We start from the raw sequence: 18749 nt of genomic DNA on the forward strand, positions 1-18749 counted from the left end.
AAAAGCCGTTCCCTCGCCATACCTTGACTTCATGCAAGTCTCCCCTCATGTGACAGTTCAGTGTCTGCTCTTGCATGCATTCCTCTTGTGAATTGGATGGCATCTTGGCCAACTGGCATCTGATAACTCAGAATAAAGGCAATTAATGTCTTAAATGATAAGTTCCCATAATCCAAGTCTCATATGGATTTTAAAATTGAGGATAATAATGATTGCAAAAAATGTGAATACATCTTGACTCAGAACACAATATATAATTACGCAACAATTTCAAATAATACCCATTATTTTTTACTTAGTATACAATTACTTTTGTGAAAATTCAGAACATATTTGAAATACAAGGTTAAAGCAGCAACAGAATCTCAAAGAAAAACTTATTTTTTTGAAAAAAGAAAACTTTTACAAATGTTCCCCTCTTTTTTTTTTTTTTTGAATATGCTTATCAAAAAATAATACTTCTTACACTTGCCATGGCAACCAATTTGCCAGGGAAATGCTTCAAAGAGTTTGATCAAATAATCAGTTTGAGAAAAAATAACAAAAACAAACAACTCAGAATATGGGAGCACAATACTCCTAGAATTAACATTGTATAATAAAAACAAAACTATCGTGCAATGTTTCAAAATTAGATAGATAAATGAATAGAAGAAAATACACATGGAACAATAAAAGACAATGAAATTCAAACTAAGGAAATATAAATGAATATGAACTTAATAAGAGTATTATAAAATTAAACTCTGATCACATGACTAGTAAAAAACTTTTACAAATATTCTCCTTGTTTTAAAAACTAGTATAAACACAACCTCAAACGCATTGAAAATCTCTATGAAAATAAACCATACCATTAATTTCAAAATGTATATGTAATAGCATAGAAATTCCTATGTAACCTCTGAACTGATACTGTTAAATAATCTGAGTGAATTCAGAACACTCTTGATTCCGATATCTAAAATCCCCAATACTCATATCAATACCTTGCTGTTTACTTCTACATATCTGTAAAATATATATACTTCCATGGCATAAGAAGCGGCGTCTTGAACTATGGTGATGATTGTCAATTCTCATTCAGCTTAAGTTTCTCTTCTTTAACCCCTCTTATATTGTCTGTCAGTCTTTTCACCATACAAAGGCTTTATAAGATACTAATTGAAGACAAAGGCAGGTTAGCAAAATTATGAACAAAACGAGTATATCGGAATTTAAAGGGTTTTCTAAGGGTTGTCTCAGAAGCACAGCCAGGCTGGGGAAGGGCTGAGCCTGAAGCTGCAATGTAGTTAGAAAAAGGTGAGCATGGCGCATCAGATCTCTGGACTTCCCAGGCAGAGGGTGGGGTCTGGAGAGGAGGGGAGGGGACCAGAGCAATTTGATATCAGACTTGATTTTGAACTCAGGCCTGGATTCCTCTTCCCCCACTTTGCCTCCAGGTGTCAAGGGGGATTAAAAGCTTCTAGAGGGTGGGTCATTGCTCCAGGGCATGCAAAATTAGAGCAACAATTAGTGTTAGAACTGGGAAAAGCTGCAGGAATCTCTTCAGGTTACTCTGAGAAAAAGCAGGGTTGGGAGAGTGGAGATATTTCCTTGTGTGAGTAAGTTGCTGGCTCTTCTAACAAAAATAAAAAGAAAATAGAAAATCCACAAAAACAAAGCATTAACATGATCTTATCTCCCATTTGTCTGGTTAAACAGACTAAAATCAAAAATAGGGTAATTAGGGAGTTTAAAAGGTCCATTCGAAAAAATTTAAAGGGAAAACACAGCCAGTATGCTAGTACTTAGCAGTTAAAGGGAGAGGGAGGGGAAATTTTCTTACCCAACCAGAAGATCAGAAGAAGACTGAGGGTTAGCTTTCCTCTTCGTGGTCAGCCATCTGTTAAGGGCTAAAATTCTAGCTAAACTGTCTAAAATATCTATTGAGTGGTCGCCAATAAATTATAAGCTTTAGTCAAGATTAGACTTTTAAGCATTTATTAAGGAGAATAAGAATTTGGTAAAGAGAGAGAGAAAGGCCTAGATTTCTATCTATTAAAGGGAGAGCACATTTTTAGCTCCCTTCTCCACCAGCGTCCCCAGGAAAGAGCCCGAGACTGAGCGCCAGTCTCTTCCTTCCTCCTCCACGTAGTCCGCGTCACTTCCTGAATCCTGAAGAAAAGACTCCTGGTCTTGCCCTCAAAGACCTCCCTTCATGGGCAGAACTCTTCTACAGTAAGTATCCATCAGTAGCATTGATTCCAATCGTTACATAGTTTTTACAGTATTTGGAAATTATTGTTCTTTACATGTTTGGTAGAAATTCACTTATAAACCCATCTGGCCCTGGAAAGTTTTTCTTAGGGGAGTTCACTGATGACTTGTTCAAATTTATTTTTCTGAAATGGGTCTATTTTAAGGATTTTACTTCCTCTTCAGTTATCTTGGGCAAATTGTAATTTTTGTAAATATTCATCCATTTCATTTAGATTGGCAGATTTATTGGCATACAGTTGGGCAAAATTGCTCCTTATTATTGACTTAATTTCCACTTCATTATAGTGAAATCACCCCCTTCATTTTTGATACTGGTAATTTGGTTTTCTTCTTTCTTTATTTAAATCAAATTAACCAAAGGGCTTATCTATTTTATTGGTTTTTTTTTTTCCATAAAACCACGTTCTTTGTTTATTTTGATTAGATCTATAGTTTTCTTGTTTTCAATTTTATTAATTTCTCCTTTGATTATTTCAGTATTTCTAATTTGGTATTTAGTTGAGGATGGTTTAATCTGCTCTTTTTCTAGCTTTTTTAGTTGCATGCCCTAGTTCACTGATATGCTCTTTCTCTTTTTGATTCATGTAAGGCATTTAGAGATATAAAAATTTCCCTAAGCACTGCTTTTGGGTGCATCCCATAAGATTTGGGTCTTTTGTCTCATTATTGTCATTCTCTTGGATGAAGTTATTATTTCTATGATTTGTTGTTTGACCCACTCATTCTTTAAGAATGAAATTGTTTAGTTTCCAACTAATTTTCAGTCTACCTTTCCTTGGCTCTTTATTACATGTAATGGTTTATTGCATCATGATATAGAAAAGATGCATTTACCTATTTCTGCCTTTTTTTTTGTTTTGTTTTTTAGTTTTCTTGTTTTGCGGGGCAATGAGGGCTAAGTGACTTGCCCAGGGTTACACAGCTAGTAAGTGTCAAGTGTCTGAGGCCGGATTTGAACTCAGTCCTCCTGAATCCAGGGCCAGTGCTTTAACCATTGCACCATCTATCTGATCCCTATTTCTTGCCTTTCTACATCTGACTATGAGGTTTTTGTGCCCTAATACATGGTCAATTTTTCAGTATATGCCATGTACTCATGACAAGGTATATTTCTTTCTATCCCCATTCAGTTTCTCCAGGTGTCTATCATATCTAACTTTTCTAATATTCTATTGCACCTCTTTAACTTCTTTCTTATTTATTTTGTACTTAGATTTAATCTAATTATGAGAGGGGAAAATTCAGATACCCCACTAGTACAGTTTTACTATTTCCTCTTGTAACATTTAATTTCTCCCCTAAGAATTTGGATGCTATATCACTTGGTGCATACATGTTTAGTATTGATATTACTTCATTATCTATAGTACCTTTTAGCAAGATGTAGTTTCCTTCCTTATCTCTTTTCGTTAGATGTATTTTTGCTTTTGCTTTGTCTGAGATAAGAATTGCTTCCCCTGCTTTTTTTATGTTAGCTGAAGCATAATATATTTTGCTCCAACCTTTTACCTTTATTCTGTGTGTATCTCTCTGTTTCAAATGTGTTTCTTGTAAACAACATATTGTAGAATTCTGATTTTTAATCCACTCTGCTATTCACTTCCATTTTATGGGAGAGTTCATCCCATTCACATTCACAGTGTAAATTATTAACTGTTTATTTCCCTCCATCTTCTTTTCCCCTTTGTACTCTTTTTTCCCTTCTTTCACCCTATTCAACTTGACCAGTATTTTGATTCTGAACACTGCTTCCCTCAATCTGCCCTCCCTTTTATCAGCTGCCCTTCTTTTTCTTGCCCCTTTCCCCCCGACTTGTACCCTCCGTTCTATCAATATCGCTCTTTTCCCCCTTCCCCTTTTGTTTCCTTAAAGAGCAAGCTAAGTTTCTTTATACAAATGGCAATGTATTTTATTCCCTCCATGAACCAAATCTGATGAGAGTAAGGTTGCAACAATGCCTACCCCTCCCTTTTTTCCCTCTGTTGTAAAAGGTTCTTTTTGTGCCTCTTCATATAATGTAATTTACCCCATTCCACCTCCCACTTCCTCTCCTCCCCCTACCCTTCTTTTATTCTGCCCCTTAAGTTTCTTTATATCATCAAATCAAAGTTGATTTAATAACAATACCTTAATAGAGATACAGATCTTGATTTAAAAGTATTAACCTCTCTGATAGGGATGCAAGCAGTTTAACATCATTGAACAACCCTTTCCTGCCCTTGTTTATCTCTTTATATTTCTCTAGAGTCTTGTATTTGGAAATCAAATTTTCTGTTCAGTTCTGGTCTTTTTCTCAGGAAGCCTTGGAAGTCCCCTAATTCATTGAATGTCCATCTTTTCTTCTGAACGGGAATGATCAGTTTTGCTGGGTAGTTGATCATGGGTTATAATCCAAGCTCCTTTGCCTTGCTGAATATAATATTCCAAGCCCTGCAATCCTTTAATGTTGAAGCTGCCAGGTCTTGTGCAATCCTGACTTTGGCTCCATGGTATTTAAATGGTGTCTTTCTGGCTGCTTGTAGTATTTTATCCTTCACCTGATAATTCTGGTGTTTGGCTACAATATTCCTTGAAGTGTTCTTTTTGGGGTCTCTTTCAGGAGGTGGAATCTTTAAATTATTATATTATCCTCTGATTCTACAATTTCAGGGCAGTTCCCCTTAATAATTTCCTGGAATATGGTGTCTAGACTCTTTTCTTGATCATGGCTTTCAGGTAGTCCAATAATTCTCAGATTATCTCTCTTGGATCTATTTTCCAGGTCAGTTGTTTTTCCAATGCGGTATTTCATATGTTCTTCTATTTTTTTCATTCTTTTGATTCTGCGCATCAGATTCTTGTTGTCTCATGGAGTTATCAGCTTCCATCTGCTCAATTTTAATTTTTAAGGCCTTATTTTCCACAGTAAGCTTTTGTATTTACTTTTCCATTTGGCCAATGTTTTCTCTCATTTGGCCAATTGTGTTTTTTAAGGAATTGTTTTCCTCAAGTCATTTTTTGTGCTTCTTTTTGCAGTGTAACTCTCATTTCTCTCATTTCTTTTTCCATTTCTTCTTCTACCTCTCTTATTTGGTTTTTAAAAGCCTTTTTGAGGTCTTCAAAGAAGGCTTTTTGGTCTTGAGACAAGATCATCTTCCCTCTTGAGTCTTCACTTGTGGGCATTTTGACCAACTCATCTGAGTTTGAGTTTTGGTCTTCTCTTTTATCATAGAAGTTGTCAATGGTAAGGGTCCTTTTTTGTTTCTTGCTCATGTTGTAGGCTATTTATAAAGTTGAAGTCTGCTCCTTTGCACAGGGTTCACTGTTGCAAGCTTCTTACTGCTCTCAGCTGCCCCACTCTCAGCTGTGTCGAGTTGCAACAGTGTTGAGCTGCCCACTGAGCCAAGCTTTGCTGAGGTGAGCTGCTAACTGAGACGAGTAGTGCTGAGCTGCCCTCCCTTTTCACCCAGGTGAGACAGACTTTTTCTGAAGTCTTCTAAATTATCTCAAGTAGCAGGATTGTGTCTCTCTTTTTGTAGGTTCTATAGTTCCAGAATCTGTTTAGAGACTTGATTTAATGTTGTTTTTGAGGGAAATACAGTAAAGCTCAGGCAAGTTCCTAGCTTCTCTCTGCCATCTTGGCTCCACCCTCGGAACTCTTGCTTGATCTTTCTTAAGGCCAGCCCAGGGTCAGGAGAATTTTCAAAGGGCAATTTACATTCTTATTCTCATTACTTTTCTCATCTACTCTTTGGTTCACACCTTGCTAGACTCCAATCCTTATTTCTTTACAACCCACTCCCTGTTTTCCACTTATATGCTACTGAACACAATTAGAAGAAGTAATAAAATACTGCTGAGTCCCCTACAAGCTTGTATTGCTCTTCTCAGCTGAGCCCCTACTCAGTAAAGCAATCATTTTGTTCCTCCTTAAGCATCTCTCTTTTATTTAACATAGTGGCTGCTCCAAAACTTCTCATCTTTTTTCAAGTCCCTATACCATTTCTCTTCTAATATCATGATTTAATGGGAAAGCAGAGACTGTTCATTATGGCTTTTCTCTTCTACTAAACTCTACACCTTCCAAATCCTTGACATTAAGTCCACCCCACCCCAACACACACACACACACACACACACACACACACACACACTCCAATGTTATCTGGAGAATTGGAAAACCCCTTAAATCTTACTCAATCTCATTCTCTTCCATTTCTAGAAGACTGATCTCACTTTTCCCCACTTAATCTTTAACATCTTCCTTTTCTGTTGGTTATTTCCCTGTTCTTAGAAAAGTATTCATCTCTTTATTTCAATAAACATTTTTATTTAAAGTTTTGAATTCCAAATTCTACCCATCCCTTCCCTCCCCCTTCCCTCAGATGATAAGCAATCAGATATACATGTACAATTAAGTAAACCATTTACATATTAATCATTTTCTATAAAAGACTCAAAAGAAAAAAATGAAAGCAAAAGTTAAAAAATGACATGCTTCAGTCTGTGTTCAATCAATATCAGTTCTTTCTCTGGAGGTTGATAATATGCTTCACCATTAGTCTTTTGAGATTGATTGTCTTGGATGATTGTATACCTGAGAATAGTTAAGTCATTCACAATTCTTCATACAACAATATTGCTGTTATTGAGAACAACATTCTTCTGACTCTATTCACTTCACTATACATCAGTTCATGTAAGTCTTTCCAGTTTCTCTACATCATCCTCTTGTCATTTCTTAGAGCACAATAATATTCCTTTAAAATAATATACTACAGCTTGTTTACCACTCCCCAATTGATGGACATCCCCTTGATTTCCAATTCTTAGCCACCACAAAAAAGACTGCTAGAAATATTTTGTACAGATAGGTCCTTTTCTCTCTCTCTCTCTCTTTTTTTTTTTGGATGTCCTTTGGGATACAAACCTAGCAGTAATTTGCTGATGGAAGGGTATGCATAGCTTCATAGCTCTTTGGTAGTAGTTCCAAATTTTTCTACAAAATGGTTGGACCAGTACACAACTCCACCAACAGTAGATTAGCATCCTAAGTTTTCCCATATTTCCTCCAACATCCAACATTATCCTTTTTTGTCATATTATACACTTGGAGAGCAGTGAGGTGGTGTACCTCAGAGTAGTTCCAGAAGAGGCTGGCACTGCAGCTGATTTGGAGGCTCGGGGGTAAGTTTCTCTGGTGGATCCTGCCTGGGCTGTATTATGTTTGTGCAACCAGCCTGCTCCCCCTTCTGATGAACTTCCAAGGTGTCTTTGGCTGGAAAATATCTCAGCCAATCTTTTTTGTGGGTTCTGATGCTCCAGGAGGTTGTTTTCTGGCCGATGTTTGAGTTTTGATCAAGAGTAATTTAGAGCATTTTTATGTCTCTATAATCTTAAAAATACTCTCTAGATTCTCCCATTCTCACTAGCTTATTCTCCACATTTCTCCTTAATAAAAGAGCAGACCTCAAAGCAAAGGAGGATCTTGGTTCAAACCTATCCCTGACATAAATTTATGCTATGTAATCCTAGGACAAGTCAATTAATCCCTAAGTTTACACATCTCTATATATCAGAAATTCCAAGTGAAGTGAAGAAACCATATTCAAAATGCTGGCCGACAATGTAAATGGAGGAAAGAAAAATTGCAGAATATTAAAAAGTGAATGCTGCAAAATTACAGAAGAACAAGCATGCTCCAAAAATGAGGTATAAGAAGACACCCTGCCCCACCCCAATGCACAAGTAAAGGTCTAGAAATGTGGTACACTGCCTTATATTTTCAGATTTTTCCCCGTACTCATCAGTTTTGATACTCTGCTTACTTGTTTTTCAAAAGTATTATTTAGTATATAGTGTGGCTTTCTGAGAGAAGTAAGAGGAAAGAAATAGAAAATTTTTGGTGTCATGAGATCATAAACTCCTTGAGGGCAGGGATTGTTTGTTGCTTGTTTTAGTATCAGAGCTTAGCAAAGGATTGGCCCATATTAGGAGTTGTGATAAATGTTCATTGATTATTGATTGATATAACAAAAGATCAAGAATCAATATTTTTTCAAAAGAAAACTTTGGTAAAGGATTTTTTAAGAAGAGGATCACTAATGTATGAAATTATATAATATACTAAATAGCTTAAGTTCTTAGAGGTATCTAGGTGACACAATGGATAGACTGTTGAGTTCTTGAGCCTGGAAAACCTGAGTTCAAATTGCAGTTGCAATACTAGTAGGCTCTATGACCCTATGTAAGTAAATTTAATTGCTATTTATACTCAAGTTCCTTATCTGTAAATGAGGATAATAATAGTATCTAATTCCAGAGTGGATTGTGAGGAGTAAATAGATATTTCTAAATTGCCCAAGCACTATATAAAACTAGTTATTATTGTTATTATTATTATTAATTGGACCTTAAGTATTTAAAGAAAGGGGAAAGAGAAATAACAGGATCAATATTCCAAGTCACAGACTTATACTTTTTTACTTTTAATCCATTAAGATGCTATTTCTAAATTTTTCTTCTCTCTTTTCTTGTGTCCAATTTATTTGCTTTTATGATTTATCTGTTTACTGTATATTTTTTAACCAGTATTTGATGGTTTAGTTTGGAGTCTAGCGTTTCTATTCCCCTGTTCATCCCCTAAATCTTTTCATTAATTTCCCTTGAGATTCCTAAATCTTTTTTTTCTTATTTTGATTCTATTAATTTTTTTTAACTTCTATAAAGTATTCCTTTTTTTTAACTTTTTTGGTGAGGGCAATTGGGGTTAAGTGACTTGCCCAGGGTCACACAGCTAGTAAGGTGTCAGTGTCTGAGGCTGGATTTGAACTCAGGTCTTCTTGATCCAGGCTGTGCTCTATCCACTGTGCCACCTATCTGCCCCAAGTATTCCATTTTTAGATCTATAAAGGTGTTTCCATTGATTATTTGAGTTTGTGTAGCAGTAAAACCGTAAATGAACTTTGGTTAAATTTTCATTTTTATATTGTTTCCAGCCTCGCATGAACATTGAATATTCTTCCAACCATTTAGGCTGTTGTATTATTCCTTAAGGAAAACTCAGTAGTTGAATATATTCAAGTATTTACTATGCTTAAGTAGTTTAATTCCCAAATATTTCCATTTCTATTATTGGCTCTTGGATTTTAACTATTTTGTGCAGAAATGTTGATCTTGTGCTGATTTCCTAGAATTTTCTAAATAATCCATCCATGAAAGCAAAAAAGGTATTATAGTTTTATCTCCTCATTATTTATCTTTATTCATTCATTCCTTTCTCTTGTGCTAAGTGTGATTGCTAATATTTCCAGAATTATATATAAAGTAATAGCTGGGTATAGATCAGTGGGAATAGTGGAGCATTAGACACTGCTTTATTTGCCAAACTTATTGAGACAACTTCTAATGTATTTCTATTGCATATGATACTGATTTTTGGTTTAGGTGTATACTTTTATTATTTAAGAATGCCTACAATGTCTATACTTTGCGGGATTTGTTAACATAAATGAACATTATGTTTTCAAGATATGCATGTGGTTTAGATGTGTTTTGTCTTTAAATATTATTATGGGGATCATTTTCATCCTTGAATCCCTGGTATAAATCAAACTTGGCCACAGTGCATGATTTCTTGGATGAATCTACATAGTCTGGTTGAAAAGACTTTTTTAAAAAAGACTTGACATTTTACTAATCACATTGGTCTATAGTTTGCTTTCTATATACTTTGATCCTTCATTAGTTTCTGGGTTGAGGGTTGAATTGGTCATATAAGTGGAATTTGTTATGATGCTTTCTCATTTCTAAAGAATTATTTGTCCATAATTGATAATAATTGGGTTTTTTTGTTTGTTTTAGTGAGGCATCTGGGGTTAAGTGACTTGCCGAAGGTCACACAGCTAGTAAATGTCAAGTGTCTGAAGGGGATTTGAACTCAGGTCCTCCTGAATCCAGGGCCAGTGCCCTATCCACTGTGCCACCTAGCTGCCCCATAATAATTATTTTTAAAAACTTTGATAGAATACTGTATTTTTTTCTTTTGTAGTTATTTCTAGTTCTTTGGACAATCTGCACCTGCTGGCCGTCTCCAAGCCTGCATTGTCACTGGGGTAGTCTATATTGGTGTCTTTCTTCTTTTTTTTCTCTAAAAAAGAGCTGTTAGTTCTTGGCATTTCAATTCATGCAGTTTGAAGTCCATGCAGCAAAGGGAGGGAGGAGAGAGGCACAATTATTCTTTGCTTCTTGAGGGGAAAGAATTGGGGAGGGGCAGGGGCAAAGGCCCAGTTTCCCTGGGCCAGAGGGGTCCAGAAGAGAGGAGACACTTAGCCAGGAGGCAAGTTCATCTTTGAACATGAAGACTGTCTCTGCAGCTTCCAGAGGCAGAAGCAGAGGCAGAGGGAACCGGCATCCGCCAGAGGTGGCAGGAAAGGCTAGAGGTAGCTATAGTGGGAGAACCTCCCATTCCTGGACAGTTGCTGGGGCGGAGTGGGGTGGGGGTGGGAGGGGGCACGAGAGGGCACACGTTGGTCACCACACCTCAAGAAAATGCCTCTGCGTCTGGCCCTGGGGCTGGGCATGGACAATCTGCACCTGCTGGCCTTCTCCAACCTGCATTGTCACTGGGGTGGTTTGGCCCTGCTGAGGCTGGGCAATGATGATCTGTCCTGACTGGATGGTGGTAGTAGAGGTGGTGGTCTGCTGGCCAGTCGGCTGGCCTTGCCCTGGACGGGCGCCGCCGACTGTTAGGCCAAACGTGAAGTAGTACAGGACGTGCTCCGCAGGAGTCACAGACTGCGCACCTCCTGCTGACGCTTGGGGAGGTTTTAGTTCATCTCTTGGAACAATGTCGATGAGAAAGTCGAACTGGTCAAATTTTGTAATCGCCATGGCAATGTCATTTCTCTGGAGAGTCCGGCGTTTGTTGTCTTCTATGTGGATCCAGGCCCGCAATGTCAAATCAGTGATGAATATCTGGCACCTTGGCGGAAAAGCACAGGGCCTTCAGCGCTTATCAGCTTTACATCTTCATTCAGTTTCATGATCTTCTTAATACGAGCTAGTGGAAGCTCCTGCTCACGGAAATCTTTCACTGTCAACTTTCGGAGTTTCTTCCATGACACGAGGCCAAAGGAGTGGGAGGCTCTGCTGAGCATCACTGCTGCTGGTACTGGCCAAACCCTCCATCAGTGGACATTCTGGTAACCAAAGTTTTGGCTCCCGTAGGCTGCTTTGTCTAAGGCCTCCCCGGTGTCCCCTCCTCCACCTTCGCCTTCCCTGTAACAGTCCTGGACTTCAGCTGGAAGGAGTTAGAATAGACCTCAGCAACTCCAAGGCTCTCGTGCTTGCCAGTTAACCACACACTTGCTAAAATCCACAATTGATTTAAAAATCATATATACAATTCGGAGTAGTTGGTAACATGGCAGATCAGTGACTTGTTAAGCTTCACTATACTCATCTGTATAATAGAGACTGGAATGCACCCCCACGGATTGGGTTAAATGGTACATAAGATCGTCTCTAGCCGCCGCTCGCTGCTGCTTTGGTAAGGGTTCGAATTGCCTCAGTGTCTCTGCGCCTTAGAGGAGTCAGGCTCCGGCTGGGGGGGAGGGCGTGTGAGGTGAAGAAGAATGGAGAGAGCGCTGAGCCGGGACACAAACAAGATGAGGCCGCGCGGTTCACATACCGTCTCCCCGCCTCCCCCCCCCCCCCCTTGGCCGTATTTTCTTCTTACCTGGTTTTAAAAGATATTATTCTGTTTCTCTTGTGTACTCAACTTTTGTAGCATATTATTTCTATGTATGTGATACTTGCATAATTATCTTTTCTAGTTTTGTTACGTGTTCACCTTATGTATGTTATTTTGTGAATTTGATTTTTCTGCCCTCTTCTTTGAAATCAGATTGCCTAAAAGTACATCAATTTTATGAGTATTTTTAAAGAACCAACTTTTAATTTTATCAGTTTTATAGCTTTCGGGGTGTTTCCAGTTAATCCATCTTCTCTTTTAAAAACTTTTTTTCCTGTGCTTAATTTAGGTTTATTTGATAGCTTTAAAAAATCAATCGATCAATCAATCAATTAATCTTCTTTTCTACTTTCTTATTGTACATTTTTAGCAGTATAATGTTTAGCCTGAGGACTGCTTTAACTGAATTCCAGAAATTTTGGTATATTGTTTCATCATATTCATTTTCTTTCACAAATTATTGATGATTTCTATGATTTGTTCTTTGACCTACTCATTGTGTATGACTTCAGCATTGTCTCCATTTGGGTCTCTGTCCTTTAATTTGTGCTCCTGAACTTATTGCTATTCTTTGTGTATTATGGTCTATAAAAGGTTGTATTTAAATATTTCTGTCATATTTATTCATATATCTCTGTTACCTAATACATCATGCATATTTATAAAATTTCCATGAGGCTTTGATATGTTTATATGCATGTATATGCATATGTATATATTTTAGCAACCTCATTGAGAAAATGCCATAAATATTTAGTTCTAGGTACGCCAGCAATTTGTTTAATTCTCTATTTTCTTTTCTAAATTTCTTTTAGATTTGTATAAAACTGAAAGAGGGACATTAAAATATCCTTTATCTAATGTCTTCTAATTAATTAATTTTTTCTTTATGATTGTTAAAATGGCAAGGCATATAAATTGGTTTCTTGTTTACCTCTTTTATATTGTGAATATTAGTTTTAGATGTGTCTGATAGCATAATTCCAACTCTTACTTTTTCTAAAGAAAATCATCTGATGAATAGTAAATTTTGTTCTAGCCTTTCATTTTAATTCTATATATATCCTTGTTTTTAGTTGTGTTTCTTATAAGCTACAGATTGTGGGGTTTTGCTTTCTTATTTAATCTATAATTTTCTTCCAGTTTATTGAATTATTTAAACCATTCAAAATTAAAGTTACAACAGTCAAGTTTATATTTTCCCATATTTGTGTCTAATATTTTTCCCTGAATGAGCATATTTTCCTCTCTTACTCTGTAGAGACATACTTTGTCACTTTGGTTATATTACCTCTATCTGCTTTCAGGCAAACGTTCTCCTGAGTTCTCATCCCCTTACTCTCAGGCTCCTTTCTCCCATTTGCCAATCATTTCCCCAGTTTTGGAATTTTGTTTTACTTATTGATTCCCCTTTCTTCCTTTTAAAAATAGATTTCTAATTATTTCATTTTATTTTCTCTTAGGTAAGAAAATGCAATCCCTCTTCCTTTACATCACTTCAATTTTTTTGTTAGTTTTAAATTTTCATTTTTTGTACTTTTTTCTAAAAATTATTTCCCCTTCATTTTCAACCTTATTGCTTTTTAAAAAATATGTATTCTAAAATTTTATTCTTTGCTTCATGGTCATTACACTGAATTATTCTTTTTGAGTCTCTGAATTCCTCATAAAATTAAAGTTTCTAAGGTATCTATTTTGATTTTCCTCATCTAAATAGTTTCTATTTTATTTCATTGTAGTCCTTCCTCTCAGTGCTCTTTTTTTCTGTTGTTCTTCATGTTTATAAGCATCACTTCCTATAAGTGATAGACAGGATAAGACTATTGTCCCATAATAGAAATGTCCGTTTGTCCATGATTGGGCAGTTCTTTATTACCCTCTGTCCTCCTCATGATTTTTTTTTCTATTTGTAATGAATTCTCCTCTCTGCTTTCATTCATTTTCATTTTTCTTGGTGTTACTTGGCCCTAGGACCTCTTCTTCTCCTTCTGAAAAATCATAGGTGGTCTCTTTAAACATAAAATCACTGGAGATTTCTCAATCCCTCCTGACCCTATTTTAATCCTTTGCTTTGCCTCCACACGCATTCTCCCTGACTCCACTTCCTGAGAGATGATAGGTGCTAATTTCCCTTTGTTGTTAAACCTCATCTTAATTAGGATACATTCCATATATCCCTTCCTATTCTTCACTTCTCTTTTATACCTTCCATTCTACAATTTAGTCCCATAAAAAACAAACAAAAAACAAACAAAAACAAAAACAAAACAAAAACCCAAGAGCAACAAGAACTTCTATTTGACTTTAAATTTTACTCTTGTCTTCTTGAATAATTTTCAAGAGAAATATGATAATAGTCTCTGTATATTATTTTCTTTTTGTTGTTCTATTAACAACTCAATTGCTGTTTCTCTTTTTAGTTTTTCGTTTTATTTTCTAGTTTAATTTATTTTATTTCAATGCCTTCCATGGGTGTTGTATTTGCATTTTTTGTATTTCTGTTGCCCATAATATTTATAGAAGAAATAATTTGTTCAGGTCTGGTTTTCTCTTTTGGAATGTTTCTAATGCTTTTTTAAAAAAAAATAAAATGTTCATCTTATTTTATTAATAATTAATCTCAAGAGGCAGGATATGTAACCTTGGGTTGCATCTTCAGCTCCTTTGTTCTTGGGAACACATTATTCCAATAATTTTGTATTTTTTGTGTGAATGCAGTATTTGATGTTTTGTCATTAAATTTTACTAGTACATATCTTGGAGTTTTCAGCATGGATTTGTTTTTTGTTTGTTTTTCTTCTGGAAGTGCTCTTTCTATTGGTACTTAGAGGTTCTGGGCAGTGTTTTGTTTGTTTTTGGGGGGCAGGACAATGAGGATTAAGTGACTTGCCCAGGGTCACACAGCTAGTAAGTGTCATGTCTGAGACTGAATTTGAACTCAGGTTCTCCTGAATCCAGGCCAGTTCTTTGTCCACTGCACCACCTAGCTGCCCTCTGGGCAGTATTTTAATATATTATCTTTTGCATTATGGTTGTTCAGATTTTTTGACTTACTGTCTTCTTCTGGGAGAACTATCATCCTTAAGAATTCATGTTCCTTAAATTAAAATCTCTTCAAATCAATATGCTTTGTTTCCATAGAGATCCTATTCAACATTTAATAATTTAACATCATTGCTTCTTATTTCTTATGGAGTGTTCATCAGTTCTGTATACTTTCATTCCCAAGCAATTGTTCTATTTTAAAAATTTCTTTGTTGAAGTTTACCACCATGGATTCAATTTTTTTCTATTCTGATGATTCTTTCTGTCCTGAAGGCCATATAATCTCTTGCACTTTTTCTCTCTTAAACCATTCAGGATTAACCTACTATATATAGTTCCCTGCTTTTTCAAGATAATACAGGGTTCTCTGATCATCAAGTATTGATTCATTTTCTTTTTTATGGCAGTATTTGTTCATTGATGTATAGAGTCATTTAGATGATCCAGAGGTCATTTTCCTTTCTTTTAATAATATCCTCCTTGTTGGGTTATTTACATATGCTCAACATCTTTAATTGACTTTTCTTTTTCTTTGGGTCTTAGGTAATTTCAGGCTTTCCTCTTTTATATTCCACTATCATTAACTTACTGTTTCCCTCACCTTTGATGCTGGATCCCCCAAGGGCTAGACCTCTCATTCTTTTGCCATTTTGCCATCCCGTACAATACACATTTCACCAGCCTCAGTTTCTATCTGAAGTAATCCAAAAGGAGACAGAAGTGGCCCCAGCTGGATACCAACCTCTTTTGCTTCAGGTATTCTGCTTCTACACCCATGCTGTCATCCTGTGGAGACCTGTAATCCTTAAGTGATCTCTTCGCATCCTTTCTTCAAGGTCAGTCACTTTACATGTATAGATTTGATAGGATTTTTCAAAGTTGTTTTATTCTACTTCTAATTTTTCTACTTCTGTGTTTTGGTCTTTTTAAAGTTTTTTTCTTTTTGTTTTTTCCCATCCATGTAGAATTTTATTTTCTTTTGCCAATTACATGTAAAAACAAATTTTAACATCCATATTTAAAATTTTTGTTCTAAATTCTCTTCCTCCCTCTCTCTGCAACCCCCCTTAAGAACCAAACAATTCAATATAAGTTATATATGTGTAGTCATGCAAAACATTTCCATATTAGTCAGGTTGTGAAAGAAAACAGACAAAAACACTTAAGAAAAAGAAAAAAAATTATGCTTCTATCTGTACTCAGATACCATCAGTTCTTTCTCTGGAGATGGATCATATTTTTTGTAAGTCCTTCAGAGTTGTCTTGGGTCATTGTATTGCTGACAATAGCTAAATAATTCACAGCTGATCATCTTACATTACTGTTGTTACTTTGTATACAGTACATTTCACTTTGTTTTGTTTGTTTTTGTTTTTTTTCAGGGCAATGAGGGTTAAGTGACTTGCCCAGGGTCACACAGCTAGCTAAGTGTCAAGTGTCTGAGGCTGCCTTTGAATTCAGGTCCTCCTGAATCCAGGGCCAGCGCTTTATCCACTGTACCACCTAGCTGCCCCCTACATTTCACTTTGTATTAGCTCATGCAAACCTTTCCAGGTTTTCTGAGAACATCTGCTCATCATTTCTTATTACATAATAGTGTTCCATCATAACACAATTGTTCATCCATTCCCCAATTGATGGGGCATCTTCTCATTTAAATTTCTTTGTACAGGAAAGGGCTGCCATAAATATTTTTGCATATATAGGTCCTTTAACTTGTTTTGTTTTTTTATCTCTTTTTGGGTACCGATCTAGTAGGGTATTACTAGGTCAAGGAGTACCATGGTTTTATAGCCCTCTGGCCAAAGTTCCAAATTGCTCTAGCTAAATGTTTGAATCAGTTACAAACTTGACCAAGCAGTGCATTAATGTGTCATTTCCCCCTAACCTGTACATTTGTCATTTTCCTCTGCTGTCCTACTAATCTCAATCCAATAGGTCTTTCTAATCAATAGTAAGTTGGAGGGGCAGTTAGTTGGTACAGTGGATAAACCTGGATTCAGGAGGACCTAAGTTCAAATCCTGCCTCAGACACTTGACACTTACTAGCTGTGTGACCCTGGGCAAATCACTTAACCCTCATTGCCCTGCAAAAAACAAAAACAAAAACAAAAACAAAATAGTAAGTTAGATAATTTTTTTTATATGGCTATAGATAGCTTTGATTATTTTATCTGAAAACTCTTCACATCTTTTGATCATTTATCAATTGGGGAATGGCTTTTATTTTAATAAATTTGACTCAGTTCTCTATGTGTTTGAGAAATGAGGTAATTGTCAGACAAACTTGCTTCAAAATTTTTTCAGTTACTGTTCCTAACTGTATTTTCTTCCATTCTATTCCTTCCCCATAACATTTAATCTATTTTCTGTCTCCTTTCACCCTGTCCCTCCTCAAAAATGTTCTGATTCTGACTTCCCCCTCTCTCAATCTGCCCTCCCTTCTATCACTGAACCCCCCTTATTCTCTTCCCCTCATACTTTCCTGCAGGATAAGATAGATTACTATACCCAATTGAGTAGGTATGCTATTCCCTCTTTGAGCCAATTCTGATAAGAGTAAGGTTTATTCACTTCCCAACACCTCTCCCATCTTCCCTTAAACTGTATAAGCTTTTTCTTGCTCTTTATGTGAGACCCTTTACCCATTCCACCTCTCCCTTTCCCTTTATCCCAGCGCATTCCTCTCACCCCTAAATTTTTTTTAAAGATATCATCCTTTTGTATTCAACTCACACCTGTGCCTTCTGTCTAAATATACTTCATTCAGCTGCCCTAATAATGATAAAGTTCTTCTGAGTTACAAGTGTCATCTTTCCATGTAAGAATGTAAACAGTTTAATGTTTTAATATCCCTTATGTTTTCTTTATCCTGTTTAGCTTTTTATGCTTCTCTAGTGTCTTGTATTTGAAAGTCAAATTTTCTATTCAGTTCAATTCTTTTCATCAAGAATGCTTGAAAGTCCTCTCTTTCTTTGAATTCCCATTTTCTACCCTGAAGGATTACACACAGTTTTTCTGGGTAGGCAATTCTTGTTTGTAATCCCAGTTCCTTTGCCCTCTGGAACATCATACATAGTCCAATCCCTCTGATCCTTTAATGTAGAAGCTGCTAAATCTTGTGTTATCCTGACTGTGGCTACATAATACTTGAATTGTTTCTGGCTGCTTGTAATATTTTCTTCTTCATCTGGGAACTCTGGAATTTGGCTATAATATTTTGTTTTATGATCTCTTTCAGGAAGTGATTGGTGGATTCTTTTAATTTTATTTTACCTTCTGATTTTAGAATATCAGGGCAATTTTCCCTGACAATCTCTTGGAAGATGATGACTAGGCTCTTTTTTTATCATGGCTTTCAGGTAGTCCAATAATTTTCAATTTATCTCTTCTGAATCGATTTTTAAATTCAGTTGTTTTTCAAATGAAATATTTTACATTTTCTTCTATTTTTTTGTTCTCTCGGTTTTGTTTTATTGTTTCTTGATTTCTCAGAAACTCATTAGCTTTCATTTGCTCAATCCTAATTTTTAAGGAGTTATTTTCTTTTTCATTTGGTCAATTCAGCTTTTCAAGGCATTCTTTCACTCACTGGCTTTTTGTTCCTCTTTTATCATTTGGCCCAGTCTGTTTTTGTTTTTTGTTTTGTTTTGTTTTGTTTTTTACCAGTTGGCCTCGTCTGTTTTTATTTTCTTCAGTATTATTTTGC

The 18749-nt window shown here is 36.0% G+C and overlaps 1 protein-coding gene across 1 annotated transcript; it reads right to left on the bottom strand.

The window, feature by feature from the left end:
* Positions 1-7338: 7338 nt before the first annotated feature.
* On the bottom strand, positions 7339-11446 carry LOC122739327 (nuclear transcription factor Y subunit gamma-like). Its single transcript, XM_043981112.1, is given in 5 exon segments — positions 7339-7405; positions 10796-11225; positions 11228-11351; positions 11353-11415; positions 11417-11446. Coding segments are annotated over 5 exon segments (708 nt in total). The 5' UTR covers positions 11441-11446.
* Positions 11447-18749: the final 7303 nt, after the last annotated feature.

The sequence above is a fragment of the Dromiciops gliroides genome, chromosome 2, assembly GCF_019393635.1.
Source record: "Dromiciops gliroides isolate mDroGli1 chromosome 2, mDroGli1.pri, whole genome shotgun sequence".
NCBI classification, from domain to species: domain Eukaryota; kingdom Metazoa; phylum Chordata; class Mammalia; order Microbiotheria; family Microbiotheriidae; genus Dromiciops; species Dromiciops gliroides.